Genomic DNA, 18785 nt, shown 5'->3' on the forward strand with positions numbered 1-18785 from the left:
ATTGTAATAGTCGATAGGTAATAGTTGTAAGTGAACCATAGGTACTTACTGGTTCAACAATGTTAAATAAGTATTTACTTACTTAGTTTTCGAAGCTAGGACGTCTTGGTTTCTCGAGCACTGTGATGTGCAAATAAGAATAGCTCTATAAATTTATAAGAGGTAATGGGTTTGATATTTGGCAGGTATCGATTAATGGACGGAATGATAAGCAACAATACTAAACCTTAGTGGTTTTTTTGTTGTGCTAAAAGCATTTGTAAAACGTTCAATATTTAATAGTTAATAAAAAAAAAAGGTTCAATATAGAAATGTAGGTATTAGAAATGGTTAATTTCTACATCGGCCCAGTTCTGACTGGATGGGAGGCTTCGGTAGCGGCAATTTGGTAACTTGGCAGCATGGCTACTGGCAAAGATGTAGGTACCTAAGCGGTCCACATGCAAAGAACTAATTTCAACCGAGACAGTAAAATGAGACAGAAATAACGAGATAGAAATCCGCTTCCATTCCCTGCTAAATGACCCCCGTCCCCCTCCCCACCGGCACGCCTGGTTGTAAAAATAAAGCAATATTAGCGTCTCTATCAATTGCTGTTTTAATTTTGTGATTTTGTGGACAAAAAGATACAGAGAGTCTAGATGAAAATGTGAATTTCTTAAGGTAGGAATAAGGAAGTAGATCCAGGAGTGTAACGTAAACTAATATAATTAAATTTAAACTGATATACCTACTTAATTGACTTCATTAACAGGAAGGGCTAGGTATAAATAATAATACCTATTAACTAACTGTGGTTTTTGTGGCGCTGAATGTAACAAAAACTTTTTGTATATTTCTAATGTCAATAATGATAAATAAAATAAATAAATATTACCTACCTAAGTATATAATTAATAATACTAGAAAGTTGGATCTGAATAATCTAATACAACGAACAAAAATCGACCTTTTCAATAGCTATAAATTAAAGAGATAAAACGTCGAAAAGTCTCGTTATGTAGGAAATAGGAATACCTATATTGTATACGATTTATGACCTATACCTAATCATTAAAATAAATGTAACATGTTCAAAAGATTTAAGTTTGTGAAGGACAATTACGGTCACTAATTTAATATTATTTTATACTCAAACCTACCTTATCTACCTTTGTAGGAAAGTTCTGTAACGACAAAGCTGCGTGGAGCGCGCCTGGGATTTCAGTTGCCCGCATTGATAGTTAGTGAATTGTTACATTGATAATAATAATAAGTATCGAAACTTTTTATGATTTGAAAAGAGCAATTTGAGTTTCTGGTCAGCTTTTCTCAATAGAATTTGTTTTCCGAAGCGAGTTGCAGACCCAGAGTCACAAACATAGCATAAGAGATAATAAATAGAGCGCTCGAGTAAATCCCGAAATCCCCTCTTGGGCTCCCCTACATAAGCAGTCTAGTTGATGGCCCTAAATAAAATACCTACCTTTATAAATTTTGATTTTTAGGGTTCCGCACCTCAAAAGGAAAAACGGAACCCTTATAGGATCAATTTAGAGCCTCAATAGCTCAACCGGTAAAGGAGTGGACTGAAAACCGAAAGGTCGACGGTTCAAACCCCGCCCGTTGCACTATTGTCGTACCTACTCCTAGCACAAGCCTGACGCCTGAGAGGAAAGGGGAATATTAGTCATTTAACAATATTCTTTTTTAAGAAAAAAAACAAAAAAAACTTTGTTGTCTGTCTGTCTGTTTGTCTGTCTGTCTGTCCGTTCGTCCGTCAGTCCGTCCGTCCATCCGTCGTGTCTGTCAAGAAAACCTATAGGGTATTTCCCGTTGACCTAGAATCATCAAATTTGGCAATTAGGTAGGTCTTATAGCACAAGTAAAGGAATAACTCCTAAAACCGTGAATTTCTGGTTATATCACAGAAAAAAAAATTAAAATGTGTTTTAATTTTCAAAGTAAGATAACTATACCAAGTGGGGTATCATATGAAAGGGCTTTATCTGTACAGTCTAAACCAGATTTTCATTTATTTTTATGCATAATAGTTTTTGATTTATCGTGACGAAAAAATAACCGAGTACGGAACTGGGTGTGCGAGTCTGATTCGCACTTGACCGGTTTTTTTTTTTTCATTTTTATGCCGTTAGTTGCTCAGTGGACGTGGCGGGTGGCCAAGTTTATTGTGAGCTGTCCCCGCGGTCTCCAGCGTCACTTGCCTTTTCTGTATCCCTCGAGTTTACAGGTGTAGGATTTGAACCTCTAGACTCATTTATTGAACACCAATCAACCGAACAATAGGTAGTAAGTACCTATCCCACCAAAAACAGCTCATGTGAAAAGATAGCCAAGACTCACAAGTTCATAATGTTTTCACTGTTAAAAAGTTATGAGGTCTCTAGTAGAGCCAAGCCCCTAGCTGAGCTTAGATTTGTGCTGGCCATGGGACCTATCCCAAGTCCAAAGTAATATAGCTCTTAAATGTTCTTGACTATATCACATTTATAACAATAAATAACAAATCACTCTACTTACAAGCTCTGATTCTACAAACCCTACATCTTGGTAAAAAAAGTACGGCTTGGCCGTTTAATGTTCGTAAAACTATTACATGACATAACATATTTTAAGGCCATAAGGAATAGTTTGTTCGACAATTACTAATTTGTATTGTACTTCGTGATGGTCGCAGAAGCTATTCCGGGCTTAAATGTCATTTCAGATAAAAAATCCACGAACTGTAAACGGCCAAGCCGTACTTTTTCTTACCAAGATATAGGGTTTGTAGAATCAGAGCTTGTAAGTAGAGTGATTTGTTATTTATTGTTATAAATGTGATATAGTCAAGAACATTTAAGAGCTATATTACTTTGGACTTGGGATAGGTCCCATGGCCAGCACAAATCTAAGCTCAGCTAGGGGCTTGGCTCTACTAGAGATCTCATAACTTTTTAACAGTGAAAACATTATGAACTTGTGAGTCTTGGCTACCTTTTTACATGAAATGTTTTTGGTGGGATTTCATTTCTTTTTGGCAGGTACCCTAGATTTTTTTTGGATCTATTTCTTGTAGGTACATCATTTTCATGGCCCACTCTCAATCGTTACCTCTCTTTTTAAAAGCTTTTATTCAACTTGCAATGTACTCGTATGTAAATATGTTTGTTCGGGTGGAATCTTGCAACTCAATTTTGAAGCAGATATACCAAACTTCAGTCTTTTAGGATTTCAGGAAACACAGATACTTGGTACGTTTGAAAAATCTGCCACGGACATCTTATCTTGAAAACTTTAGTATTCGAGCAACAGATTTTACAGATATGCATCTCGATACGCATACGAGGGGATGAAGGGGGACCCGATTTCTTAATTTATCTTTTGTTCATAATTCTTGAAATTCCTGCTTAATGCCAAATTTCAGTCTTCTAGGACTTCAGAAAGTACCCTAGAATTTGTGACTAGAAGTTTTGATTGTCAATAAATCTGAAACTATAAAAGTTAGACAATTGATAGTCAATGCGTTTAATAAATCTGCCAAGGACATCTTATCTTGAAAATATCAGCATTCTAGCGACAGAATTTAAAGATTTGTTTCCCCCATACAGAGGCGTAGAGGGGGGGAAATCCCAATTTCTCAATTTTCCTGTAGTTTGTATGCAATTTCTAGTCTACATACCAAATTTCAGTCTTCTAGGACTTCGGGAAGTACCCTAAAATTACAGACTAAAGTTTTGACTTTCAATAAATCTGAAACTATAAAAGCTAGACAATTGATACTCAATGCATTTAATAAATCTGCCAAGGACATCTTATTCTGAAAATATCAGCATTCTAGCGACAGAATTTACAGATTTGCTTTTCCCATAAGAGGCGTAGAGGGGGGGAAATTTCCAATTTCTTAATTTTCCTGTAGTTTGTATGCAATTTCTAGTCTACATACCAAATTTCAGTCTTCTAGGACTTCGGGAAGTACCTTAGAGGTTTTGATGATCATCAGTGAGGGACGAAAACGGCGTATTTTAGGTATCAATAAATCTGTAACCATAAAAGCTAGATATTTGATACTTGGTATATTTGGTAAGTTTGCTGAGGACACCTCATACTGAAAATTTCAGCTTTCTAGCGTCATCCAGACCGAAGTTATGACGGGTCAAAAATACGGCGAAACACTTCGAGAAAAAGGTACATAGCGCCCCGGCCGCCGTTTGGCTCGTCTTGGCGGGAGCACTACCGTGCCCCCTGATACCTATTCGATAAATGTGTATGTGTATATACCTATAGTCCTTTGTATAAGAATAACCTGAATAAATTAAAGGATTAAAGGAAGATCTAAACTGATGTCACAGAACACTAGGTGTACTGTGTAGGTGGAACGTTACATCAGCTCTTAATGAATTATTTATTTCGAAGGCATTGTACATCCTCCCAGCGATCGTGAACAATGGACATGATGGGAATAAAGGCCTGGACAAACACAAAGCGTAGAGGCTGCAACTCGCGACGAATTAGTGAAAAAAATGATACTAAGGATTATTAGTTCTCAATCATGGAACTAGGAACCAGCTTAGTTTAGTGCTAAGCAATAGAACTTTTTTAAATATGAACACACTTTTGATATCTGTGAATTAATATTTCTATTTCTTTATTATATTATGTATAGAATATTTATCTTGAAATATATCTGAAAACACAGCCACTTTCCATTCTTCGACGTTTGGAAATTTTTATTCCTCATGTCTCGTTTCAAATTTAAGAAAATATCAGACAGGACCCTGTACCGACTATCCGGGGGTTGAGTCGCAAGCACGAACTCTCCAGCCTTTGCAACATCGACAGTACAAACGGAGGCGTTATTGTGGTCCGTGGAACAGGATAACATGCTAACGCACATAGCTCTATTAGGCTGGTCATCATGGCATATAGGCATTTTATATGATAACACGACAGAACAATAACGTCACACTGAGTCTGAGATCTATAGAGCGCACTTTGAATTTGCTCAGACACTGTTAAAACGAGACAGCACTATACCGCTGGCATAAATCTGTCTCGTTTTAACTTAAACTAAAGTCTAAGCAAAGTCAAAGTGCGCTCTATAGATTTCAACCTGAGACATGGGCGAGCACGATTTGTAGATAATATAAACTGTAAACCCCTTATTGATACAGTCCTTAATGTAAAAAAACTTGTAGGAGCTGCGTTACGTTCGTATCGCGCGTCGCTGCTGTCTCTCGTTGTGTGTGCCCAAGACCTGATTGTATCTGTGCCAGCTCGAGTGATTTACGGGATGATTAGCGCGAGAGATGAACAGTTTATGACTTCAACATTTAATGAATAATAATAACGAATCCAATCCAATAAAATAAATAAATCCAATAAAATAAATGAATAAGAATCCAATTAAATGTAATTGTATACAATTACATTTAATTGGATTCTTCTTATTACGATTCTGGTCTCTGTTAGTTAATGTCAAAGATAGATAAAGTTAGGTAGGCATACCACATTGTATTACTTTACTCTATGGTATACTAGGTATCTGTAATTAAGGAAATCTTCAAATGCATAATATACGAGATACTTAAATACCTACCTAACTACTATAGATATAGATCTCCGAATGTTAAAGGCGGCCGCAGTGCCTTCAGGTGGCGCGCGCGCTTGCTTTGACCTCTGGTCATTCACTTTAGTAAAATTCGAATATGTTAAGTAAGTAATTCATTAAATCATATTTTTTGATCATACTCGATTTAATTTCTTTTATTTGGTACTCATAGGTAATATAAACATTGGGTTGGTAGGTACATAACTGGTTTGTAAGTATTCAATAAATAATATTATTAATAACGCGTATTTACCTATTTGTCATTGAACTCTAGCAATGTAGGTAGTATTTAGGTAGATATAGGTAGGCAGGTAGGTATGTACATAGGCTGTGACATAGGCCTCGTATTATAATATTATGTAGGTATAGGCAAAGCAAACTTGTAACAAACTTAAATATGCTATTATTATATTATGAGTTAGCTATTTGTTCTTTCTATATAATTAGGTATTTATAGAATATGTTGTTGTTGATTTTATTACTTATGTTTTAAGGAGGCATTAAAACAGCTGGGGTCGTTTCTTCGTCACCAATGACATTGAATGGCAAATAGATACGGAACACGGATGTGAACTGACTCAGATGTCTATTAGATAATATCATAGTCCACATAGCACTCACTGGCATTTACTACATTGCCAATCCTTTGACTTAAACCATACCTAAAACTATCCAAAGTCCAATATTTGGCAAGAATTCGGAATTTTATAATTTCGCAATTTGGTCTCGTCTGGTGGGAGGCTTCGGTCGTGGCTAGTACCCTACCTGCACAAGCCGTGCCGTGCCATCAAGCGATTTAGCATTCCGATACGATGCCGTGTAGAAACCAAAGGGGTATGAGTTCCATAAAAACTGCCATACCCCTTCCAAGTTAGCCTGCTTCCTTCTTAGACTGCATCATCACTGACCACCAGGTGAGATTGCAGTCAAGGGCTAACTTCCTTTTAAATTATTCAGATACGCTGAATAATAAGTAAAAAAAAGTAAGCGAGCAGGTCGTATACTTAAACCTCGAGAAACAGATAAGTAATTATTATCTATATTGTCTTTAGTTTTGTCTCCAAGTGAGCTATATAGCTCTGCGCCTAATTATATCAAAATCGGTTCAGCGGGTATTTGTGGAAAGGATACATAGTAGGTATATGTACATATGCCTAAGTAACAAACAAACATAGAAAATAACAATTTTGCATTTATAATAATAGCAGCTTTTTAGGGTTTCGTGCCCGAAGGGCGCCAACAGAACCCTATTACTAGGTAAGTTTCCGCTGTCCATCCGTCTGTCTGTCAGCGAACTGTACCTTGTGAACCATAATAGGTAGAGGGTTCTCACATAGTTCATTTCTATTGCTGCTATAACAACAAATATTAGTCAAAATGGCTGCCATGAAAATTGAAATTAAAAAGTGTGATATTATCTTGTAAGTACCTACTACGGTACGGAACTTCGTGTGCGAGTCCGACTCGCACTTGACCGATTGTTTATTAGATAGTTAGGTATTAAATTCTTAAACTTCATTCAATTAGTAGGTATTGATAGGCAATATGTTTCAATTTTTCCAATTAATTAATTTTAATCAATTTTCTGGATTTTACTCCCATCATCACTGAACGAGCTTCACTCGAAAAATTGGAACTTGTTTTGTGTTTATGATGATAATAATTATTAATTAATACCTAACTAACCAACAACTTTTATTTAGTTGTTGGGTAGGTATGCTGAATATAATATCAAAATTATGTAAATCTATGCAAATTAACATAATATGAACATGTTCCATGGGCAAAAGGATGAAAGAAAAAACTTCGAAAGTTAATTAATTTTAATACCTACGTAATATAAAAATATTCAATATTCAATATGTACTAGGTATAACATTGCTACTAAAATTTACTTGTTCTAGTAGAATATAGCATTCAAATTATGTTAATCGTAGTATAATAATATGTCAGTTATTCAAACATTCTTTGTGTTTTTACTTGAGTGTGTATATGTGCAAAGGGATGAAAGAAAAAGCTAAATTATTAAATTAATATAAAATATTTAATACTTAAAAAACTTATTATAAAATATGTATTGTAAAAGCTTACTATCTATTCTATCTATCTCACAAAAGAATTTATCACAAATGTCTTAAATACGTTATCGTATAAGTCTTATTTCGTGATTATATCACAATGGGCATAACATAAAACAACGATTTTCTTCATCTACATGTTTTAGTAGAGAAGCAATACGCTGAATTTTGTAGCTATAATGTTACCGTCCTATTTTTATCGTCTTCCGTAACCTGTAAACAAAGTACACGGTTAATATTAAAAATAACAACATACTGTACCTACTTACCTAGATATTTAATAAAGGTATTATTATCTACACCTTATCAAAACTCAAATAACCATTTTTAGGGTTCCGTACCAAAATGATAAAAAAGAACCCTTATGGTGCGACTAAATCTGTCCGTCCGTCCGTCATTCACATCTACTTAGGTAGGTTCCTATATCAGAAACTACTAATGCTATCCTTACCCTAGGGAATTTTAAACAAATTCATGCGGACGAAATCGCGGGTGAAAGGATTAAAACTTATTTTAAATTAATAGGTAGATAGATTTTCATGTCGATTTTCCCGCGATACCTGGTTTTGCTATTAGTGGGTAGGTATATGAGGAATTAATATTTTGAAAATATAGGTATTACTATGTGCACATAACAAAGACTAGAATACACAGAATTTAATCAGTTACGAAAAATTCCACGTGTCGAATTGTATTTCCGTGCATTCTTGTCATTGTTGTGCATATTTTCAATAGAATCACTGGATAACAAAAGTAAAATTACCTCCTTTCACTGCAGCACCCGCAGATGCATGAGCTGAGGCTGAGCTGCTGGCAAAACTTCTTCCGGTTCCAAAAGACCCAGCGCCTGCGTTCGCAACACTATTGGCAGAGGCTAAATTGCCAACTAGACTATCGTGTCCTCCTAAAGCACCTGTTGTTGAAGAGCCTTGACTAGATGGGTAATTTCCGTTATTTCCAGAATAATTTGAGCCACATCCAGAATTGCAGCCAGAAGAACTGAGACCTTGGTTTGCACTAAATGCGTTAGAGCTGGCAAAAGTTGCAGCATTAGCATTTGCCCCTGCAGTACCTGCAATCACTGAATCACTCGGTGCCTTATTCACACCGCTAGGTTCATTATTCTTCACCGCAAGTGTATTGCCATATTCTGTATTAACTCCACTTGCAGACTTGTCATGCTCTCCTGTTATAATTTTTCCAGTATGTTCATCGTATCCATTTTTTGAAGGTTTACCATTGTCAAAAGGTTTTAAAAAGCCCGGTGGGCCACCAAAAGTTCCCGAGTAAGCTGCCGCCTTCGCATTTGCCGCTGCGCTAGCACTACTAGGCGAAATATGTTCCTTTCCACTAGGCAAAATTGCAGGACCACAATTTCCACTAGCACAAGTAGTATGACCTAAAGGTGACGTAGGAATATTTGGCGATACATATTCATTTGGTTTAAGTACTCCTGATGGACCGCCAAAACCACCCAAGTATGGAGGTAACTTTGTTTTTTCATCAACTGGTTTAACTAATCCAGGTTTTAGTGTATTACTTACACCAGCGAAGTATCCCGTGTTGGGGGTACCAGTGTTAGGAGGAATAAGACTTTCACTTGGTTTATGTAAGTTGTGATTATTCGATACTCCAAACCCAGAGTTTGCTACGACGTCTGAACTTATATGGTCACCGCTAGACTGTGCAATATTAGGGCCAGGTGGTATTTTGTCTTGAGTAGGTTTTGTTTTAACATGTGTGCCGATTTTGGAGCCTGTATCAAAGGAACCTGGTGATCCACCAAAACCACCAGTATATATAGGATTTTTATGATTAGATTCAGATGCAGGCTTAATGCCGAATGATTCATGTAATCCAGTAACGGGAGCCCCTCCAACGACATGTGGTTTATCATGTGAACCTACATCAGAGTGCACGTCAGCTGAACCCGTGGGTCTCCCGAATCCACCAGTATAAGAAGGAGTGCTGTGACCAAAACCTAAGCTAGAATCTGGCTTTGGTAAGCCGAAAGAGACGTGCCCAGGACTGGCTGATATTTCATTTTTATGTGGCACAGTACTTGGAACAGATGATGGATTTTCATTGGTTGGCTTAGATTGGGAATATGAGTTAGTATGTGTGTCAAATGATCCCGCTGAACCTCCAAAACTTCCAGTATACGAAGGAATATTTTGACTAGAAGGTGACACACTTGAACCCGGTTTTAAATTTAAGCCATGTGCATGCCCAGGACTGGCCGATATTTCATTTTTATGTGGCACAGTATTTGGTACAGATGATGGATTTTCATTGGTTGGCTTAGATTGGTGATAAGAGTTAGTAGGTGTGTCAAATGTACCCGCTGAACCTCCAAACCCTCCAGTATATGAAGGAATATTTTGACTAGAAGGTGAGACACTTGAACCCGGTTTTAAATTTAAGCCATGTACATGCCCAGGACTGGCCGATATTTCATTTTTATGTGGTACAGTATTTGGTACAGATGATGGATTTTCATTAGTTGGCTTAGATTGGTGATAAGAGTTAGTAGGTGTGTCAAAGGTACCCGCTGAACCTCCAAACCCTCCAGTATACGAAGGAATATTTTGACTAGAAGGTGACACACTTGAACCCGGTTTTAAACCATCATTTAAGCCATGTCCAAATGCACCTGATGTTCCAAATCCAGTGTTTGGTTTATGTCCGGCATCAATTGACCCCGCAGGTACTCCAAATCCACTCGTATATCCCTGAGTATTTTGACTAGGTGACAAAACATTAGTTTTTGGTGTTTCTGAAGATCCCGGATGGGCCACAACATTAAGTGGCCCTGCATTTGCGGTAGGATTGTTAGGATTTGGCTTTAAAAATCCATCAGTATGCCCAGAATAAGCATTGTGGCCTGAATTATTTTCGGTGTCTGATACACCAAATGAAGCTGACTGAGTTGGAGCAGAAACAGTTCCAGGCTTTATCAAGCCAGCTTGTGAACTGGGTCCTGAAGAAATAGGACGAACTTCACAATTAGGTGTGCTACAAGAAGGACTACTTGGAGATTGATAAGTTGGGCTATTTAACGAATCACAATTTGCCCCATTACAACCTGGAGATCCAGCGGGGCTTATTGGTAATGGAGAAGAATAAATTCCATCAGAATAGCTGGGGATTTTGGGCGTTATAACGGATTTTGGTGGTGCATTTGACGGTAAATTATACAAGGGTCCGTTGAGCTGGGTATTGCTATTGTAATTGGGTGATGCTTCGCCTGGGTTTCCGCCAAGAATAGGGACATTATAACTTGATGGTTTTCCGTTAATTAAATTCGCACCGGTCAAAGCAGGGTTGCAATTGTGAGTGGCACAAGCTGGTCCAATATTAGGAGTAGTTAAATGCGTAGCAGGCTGTTGTGGGTTCGTTGAAGCGGCACTTCCTGAGGGTGCGAGAGGAATAAAAATATCACACCCCGAATTGGGAGAGTCACAGTTTTTCGTTGTGGGTTGTTCGTTATGGTGGGTCGAAGTCGAAGGTGTATGGGATGCTAAATTAATATTCGATTCACATTTTCCGTAGGAACAGTCATTCCGGGATCCAGTTGCATCAAAACCAGATGTGTGGCCGTGGTTTAAATTGCTGCTAGGTTTCGATTTTCCCCCAATATTAACTTCAAAATCGTCCAAGTCCGTTTGTTGTTGAATTGACGGAGAGTTTGCTGTTTGTAAATCCGCTCCATAGTTATTAGGTATACCTGAAGATGGTTGGCAATGTCCTGATAAGCAATTCTTATTATCATTTATATTAGGTTGATGGCCGCTCGATCCGCACTCATTTGACGTGCATTTATTGTTTGTGCCACCAGCAGTATTACAGTTATTTCCTGCACAAGGCAAGCCACCAATATTATGCGAGAGTGCTGAAGATCCTGCGATGGCACTTGCACCAGCTGCAGCTTGTGCAATTGATCCACTAGCTCCGAATCCATTATGAGGCGAACCGTGTAATGTCGACGGTATGCTATTTCCCGCTACGCCGTTTGCTGCGGTACCGCCGAAACTGAATGAACTCGAGCTTGAGCTTGAACTTGAACTTGAAGAAGCAAAACTTGACGAAGCTGACTTGGAGAAACTCCCCGAAAATCCACCACCACTGGGAATACTAAGTGGGATAGCGGGTAGAGCGCCTCCGAATGCGCCGGATGCTGCGTTTGCGTCAGCTAAAAAAAAAGTATCAGTTTAATAAAATGATTGATCTTAAATCAATGTAAATGAGTTTATTATTTAGTAGGTCCAATAGTAATATCAATCTTATGAAAAGTCCCTAAACACCTACATAAACCGGTCCAATTTGCCTATTTGAACCTAATCGGGGATCCGGCTTGAAGTAGGCAGGTAGACGAAGGTAGGTATTTTAATATGAAGATAACTAAATTAGTTAAGAAATAGCGTTTCGGTCATGTAAATTAGAATATTTTTACTATGGGCATTGGGCACCAAGTACCTACATTTCGACACAGAAAATATCAGCTATAAGCCTGTACTAATTACGTATGCAACAGCAACCTACACTTTGAAGTAACTAGGTACTTATACTTTTGTAATGACACAAAATGTAATAAATAATATGAGTGTATTTATAGCCAATAATAAATCTAATAAGTATTAAGTACAGTAAGTAAGTACACCTATTATAAAAAAACAGTGTTAATATAGTTAAATCTGAGACGATATTATAACTAAGTAGGTACACTAAAACTATAGAGTGCGAAATATGTTAGTTTATGTTTATTAAATTAAATAGTATTGAGATATTTTTGTGATTTAAACTAGATAACGATAAGATAACCTATCTACTTATCGGTAAAAGTCCTATCAAAAACTGATCACTACCATTTCACTCGAAAACAGATCGGCTTTAAGTAACTCATTGATTATATTTAATAGCTTACTTTAGATATATAAGCTAAGTTTAGTATTTGCTTAATATAAATATTGCTTTTCCATATTTTCTAACAAAAAGAAAATCTTCTTACCTTTCGCACCACTTTTCACACCGTATCCGTAAGGCGTGCCTGTCGCACAGCTTACAAGGCCAAGGGCTAACACAATTACACCCGAGAGCTCCATAGTGGCGAAGCTTGCCGGTCACAATGTTATTGTTATGCTACTGACAGCGTTTATAAAGCGATTCACAAATAGTCGTGTATTTTACAAAAAACCTGTTGGTGTTTACTGCGAATTTGAACTTGCTCGTGATCGCGTAGGCAGCCGTTGTTTCCCGTGCTCAGTACAAGCCTTAGATACCACTACTTGGTACATAGCGATTGGGCACTGTCACATGCCACTCAAAAATGTATTACTCATGCTTCTTAATATTCACTCGAGGCTTAGACGGTCACTGGAAAATACACCGACATACAGCTCTAAACTCGGGATTATTATTTACAGCTGTATGCTAATGATTGGGTTTATTCGTAACATTGTGTTAGTCTAAAAAGTTGTTGCCATGTTCATTTATACCGCAATTAGGATTTCGTTCGAGTATATCATGAATGATTATAATAAAACTGTAACTGGATGATTCCTGTTGAAATTTTAGTTCCCTATCTCAAACGAAGCCTGTTGTTTTGCGGGATAAAACAAATTTTTCAAGTTACTTATATTACCCGGAATAATAACTACTTATAAGAGTATGCCAAATTACAGTGATAGCTTAGTGGTTAAAACGTCAGCCTCCTAGTCGGGTTGTCCGGAGTTCGATCCTAGACGCACCTCTAACTTTTCGGCGATTTGTGGGTTATATCATTTGCTTAAACAGCGAAGGTAAACATCGTAAGGAAACCTCAAAGGTATGTGAAGTGAATCAGCACTTGGCAAGCGTCGTAGACAGTGGCCAAACCCTTCTCATTCTGAGAGAAAACCCGTGTTGATTTTTTTTTTAAATTTTAGAATTCTTTATTGCACAGACAAACATAATATACCTAATCTATACCTAAATATACAGAAAACACAGAAGAAACTATACATGAGCGTGCAAAGACGGCTTTATTGCTAAAGCAATCTCTTACAAGCAACCTTTCGAGAAAGAATTGAATGACCAGATCGTGAAAATGACGATGATGATGGTAAGTTACGTTCAAAATGCGTTCAAAACACTTTTTTTCCGGTCGGTAATCCGTTCAGTACCTAAATTGAGTGACGCCCAGCACACCGACATTTTTTATTGCCTGCCTAAGTCCTACCCTATATACTTCTATGGTCCTAGGTACGTAAATCCATTGCATTAAGTTGATAGATTGGTATATGAAAGCTTTTACTAATTCGAAAACTCAGTTAATTTTTACGTACCTATCTATAACCTGCTCGTTCCTATCTTTAGATAATAATTGGCAATTATCTATGAAAATAGTCCCTGTATTCCACATCTCTTAGTTTGCTAAATAACTCATGTATGTAGGTATATAAATCACGTTTTAATAATGCATCCATACTAATTAAATGCGAAAGTGTGTTGTTGGTCTGTCTAGCTAGGTATAATATATTTGTTACTTTTTCACTGCCCATCCCGTCCCGAAAGATACAGAGATAAATTGTATCCCGGAACTCGTATACTAGTATAGACTAGGCTACTTTTTATGTCGGAAAATGGAAGAGTTCCTACGGGATTTAAAAAAATTAAATTCTTGCGGACGCAATCGCAGACAACATTGTATTAGTTCATAGGTATGTAAAATAACCACAATGACAGGTTTATGAAGAAAAACGTTAGGATAATCGTTACGAACAAGATCCGACTTTAGCTTCACACGTCGTGAAACCACAATTTTATTACATTGATGTATTAGGTATGCCTATCATCCTAACCTACCTACGAAGCTTGTTTCATTAATGTACCTACTATTTACATACATATTGTGTCTTGTCGCACAAAATTGGTTCTATAATTAATTCGCGTAATTACCTACCTAACTTTAAATAAAATTAATAATACCTAGCAGCTCAAAAAATCTAGGAATGCGATGAAGGCGTTGTTCAAAAATTTAAGTAAATCAACATCATGATTATCGTAATCAACACGTCGCCGGCTCACTACTAAACACGGGTTTCCTCTCAGAATGAGAACGGTTTAGACGATAATCCGCCTTACTTCAGTACGGATCGGCAGAAATCACACACCTTTGCGACCATCATGCGGAACTTTCAGGCATGCATTATAACTGAGAGAGACTATTGGTTTACTCCTCGGTGATAATTCACGATGTTTCCCTTCATTGCTAAGGCAAGTGATATTTAATTGCTTAAAACGCACCTCCGACTAGTTAGAGATGCATGCTCGGGATCGAACCCGCAACCATACGAATAGAAGGCCTTGAGACGTTTTAACCACTAGTCTACCTAGGTAAGTAAGTACACGTTCCTAATACCCAGTTATGGTACATCCGGGTAACGCGTCTCAATCATCACATTCCATCATAAGAGCTTGCATGATATATCATGAACCTGATCTTGACATATACGGTGTGATTACTTCAATAACAGGGTTTCCCTTGCTTGTCTTAAAGCTGGCATTCTATAACTCATATAAAGTGGCTTATTATAGTCTAGCTTAATGTCCTATGTTTATTTTATCGACCCAGTGTAAAACAGACGAGAAGAAACCGTAAGCTGATGTAATTTAGTTATTTACCTATTGATATAAATAGGTATAGCGTCTAACTTACTAATAAAGCTAATAATTTTATTAGCACCATACCTACCATCGTCGCGTCGGCTAGTTTTGGAGGCCCATCTAGTAGACGACCAATCACCGTCTGCTATTTTTGCAATTTGCGAGATAAGATATATTGGCATATGGCAAGCGTCAGGAATCTCATCAGTCACCCCATAACTCAGGATATCAAGTCCACATTACCCCAAATGTTCATTCCTCGATTACTTTTAACGTTCTGCACACTCCGTAAATTATAATCGTTCAGTGTAACTGACTCGTATTGATGTACTTACGTTATCCCCTTAGCCCTTACTTACCATGGTATCATAATTATTTTTATCATTCAAACACGTATCTGTAAAATTTCGATTCAATAGGACATTTGAAAGTAGGTATAGCCGGAAAAGTAACGTACCAATTTCGACGGAAAGACAACCATTTCATAGCTGGTACGATACAAGTCATTTTAATAAAAGCTTACAATAAAATAGGCTACTTAAACAGTAAATCATCAATAATAACGATATGATAAATAAACGGAACATTAGTTACGTGTTTATTTTAGAGGTCAAGGATGAATTTATAACCTGCTTTGTACTTGCAGGATATACCTATGGCATTACCAGGCATTACTTATGCCGTGACTTAAGGTACAAGTTCGTAATCGACTGCAAGTAGCAGCAGCAAGAGACGTGTAGCCGCGACTCTACTGGTTTCCATGCATTTCTAACCCCCCGTCCACACATTGCACTACTCGCGCAATTAATCGCGACCGCGCCGCCGCTCTAGGTCACTTGCCTTTGCAACGCGATGGACGTCGAAACTGGCAGCGTGCGCGCTATTGCATACTTACCGTCAAAATAGGGAGTGATGGGCGTGAACGAGGAACACGCGAGTAACGCGGCCACACTACGTCTCTGCCTCCGTTCCTCGCTCCTTCCCATGCCACATGGGCATAGTGTGGACGGGGGGAATGAAATAATAAAGGGTAATAAAGCCTTCCGTGGTTCGCGACACGCACGTCGCGTCGTCTGGAAGGTAGGAACGAGGGTAGGTATATTTTTTAGTTCGCGCAATGAGAGATAGTTTTATTAATGAGGGTAGTTTTTAAGTACTAACGGGTTAATTGACTCAGTGTAGTAAAATACCAAGATTTATCGCAATTGCATGATTAGTCTTTGAACTATCGCCGACCAAGCAACTCAATCGGGAAGACATGGAGAAAATCGACGAGAAATCGAATTTCACACATCACACACAAGGATACAGTTTCAGCCTGAAACTGAGTCCTTCATTTTTACCGAACATGACAAAACATGTTTTTACGAGGGTTTGTTTAAACTACAATCGAAAGATCTGAAAAGTGTATTGGCGTAGCAGGTGAATATATTTAGAAGAAAAAATAATTTGTTTTTTATTTTCACTCCTTACTCGCCATGCAGCTAACTTAAAAACGCGGCGGCCTCATATTTCATAGAAATAATACCAAGTTACACAGAAACAAGTAGATTCTGCTGTTGCTGCCTGCAGAGATCGTAAAACTGTGCTGTAGTCGGCTACGGACTTGTGCCTTTAATCTCATTATGGTCTCCATCTATATTGTAACTTAAACATTGTAGCAAATTACAATTGCAATAATTGAGAAAGGAATTTATAAAGACGATGGATGCGTGAGACACAATCGCGTCGTCATTTATTCTAAGCACCTACCTACTTCCTACTTGCAAATTGGCAGTCTCTACAAAACCTATAAGTATACCTACTTAAATGTATGTAAGATGGTTCTAGTCCTTACTCTTTTTATGTTACACTAGCTGATGCCCGCGACTTCGTCCACGTGGATTTACGTTTTTCAAAATCCCGCGGGAACTCTTTGATTTTCCGGGATAAAAAGTAGCCTATGTGTTAATCCAAGGTATAATCTATCACCATTCCAAACAGCCAAAACCGTCCAGTAGTTTTTGCGTGATTGAGTAACAAACATCCAAACGTTCACATTTATAATATTAGTAGGATTATTTATTCTGACTACATCTACCTATCTTACCATCAGTAGATTTAGTCAATATGAACTTAAACTTATCAATTAACTTAAGTATGTCCAGAGCTCTTTTTACGGGACTCCAAAGAATCCTGACGCCAAAAACGTAGGTAATATTATACTTAAATACGTTCTGGAAGGTATTAGGAAAGTTATTTTTTATGCACGACATTTGCGGTGCTCTACAAGACTACAGAAAGATTTATTTGGGAAAAAAATAGGTTTTTTTTGCACTTTTAGATGACTTGGTAGGTCCATTTAAAGATACTTAATTAAGAGCAGGTCATTTATTAAAGAGATACTCGTTTGGGCTTTTTTTAAATGTTATTATTCACTGCTGATACCCCGCGAGTCGCGACTTCGTTTCTTAAATTATTTTTTAAACTCCAATTTTTAAAGCAAGTATCCTACGCCCGTTTCCAGGATTTTGCCCAATTTCGTCAATATCGGTTCATTGGTAGAGCCGTGAAAATGTAACAGACAGACACGCACTTTCGCATTTATATACAGGATTTTTGATACAGACTAGATCGTGTTCGTGACTTCGTCCGCGTGGATTTTGGTTTTTAGAAATCCAGTGTGGGGTCTTCGATTTTCCGGGATAAATAGTCCGTTTCCATCTGCAAATACAAGGCTATCTCTGTGCTATTTAGATTATTTTTAATCCCGTGGGAACTCTTTATATAGGTATACTACGAACTAGGTATATGTCCTTTCCTGAGATGCAAGCTATCTGTACCAATTTCGTCAAAATCGGTACCTAAAACGGATGGGCCGTGAAAAGCTAGCAGACCGACAGACACAGCACTTATAATATTAGGATGGAAGTATGGATAATATATATATATGAATTCTGTGATGAATTTTAGGTTTAAGTTTTTTATTTTTACATTTCATTGAACCGGATACCAAAACATAATAAACAAGGTGCTATTTTCCTCTTCAACCCATCCCAATACTATTTCGGAGAACAATACAGATGCAAGGTTATGCTTACTCACCGATAGAAAGGATAACACGATTTTGAATTCAAGCGAAGTGTTTAATTGTATGAACTAAGTTTTCCAATGTAGTAAGCAAATACGTAAATAAGTGTATTTACGTATTTTGCTTACGTCGATTTCTTCTATTACCTGTAAATGATGGTTTTTTGTCTTGCGATTTATTCGCTTTCAGGTTATCTTGCGTCTTAGAATGTGTTGATTTCTAAAATAGCACAATGTAATTATCCATATTAACTATTTTTTCTGATGAAAGCATGCTTGCCCAAATAAAATTTATGTTGTTTGTATTACAAGGAAAATGTTAGTATTAAAATTTTATGTAATACTCAAACAGCCTTCAAGATTACTTATTTGTAAAATATGAGTCAAGTGATTTAAAGTTAAAC

At 37.4% G+C, this 18785-nt stretch overlaps 1 protein-coding gene across 2 annotated transcripts; it reads right to left on the minus strand.

Moving 5' to 3' along the window:
• Nucleotides 1–7612: 7612 nt before the first annotated feature.
• On the minus strand, nucleotides 7613–12896 carry LOC123870569 (uncharacterized transmembrane protein DDB_G0289901-like). Of its 2 annotated transcripts, XM_045913941.1 has the most exons (4): nucleotides 12677–12896; nucleotides 10101–11860; nucleotides 8432–9686; nucleotides 7613–7881 (listed from the first exon to the last, which is right to left on the minus strand). In XM_045913941.1, exons 1-4 carry the CDS (start codon nucleotides 12768–12770, stop codon nucleotides 7865–7867), a joined length of 3126 nt encoding a protein of 1041 aa, XP_045769897.1. In that variant the 5' UTR covers nucleotides 12771–12896; the 3' UTR covers nucleotides 7613–7864. The 2 variants fall into 2 exon arrangements, with proteins under 2 accessions (XP_045769897.1, XP_045769896.1); XM_045913940.1 differs by having other exon boundaries at nucleotides 8432–11860; nucleotides 12677–12895.
• Between the last annotated feature and the right edge of the window lie 5889 nt (nucleotides 12897–18785).

Source organism: Maniola jurtina, chromosome 2 (genome assembly GCF_905333055.1).
Source record: "Maniola jurtina chromosome 2, ilManJurt1.1, whole genome shotgun sequence".
Lineage (NCBI taxonomy): Eukaryota > Metazoa > Arthropoda > Insecta > Lepidoptera > Nymphalidae > Maniola > Maniola jurtina.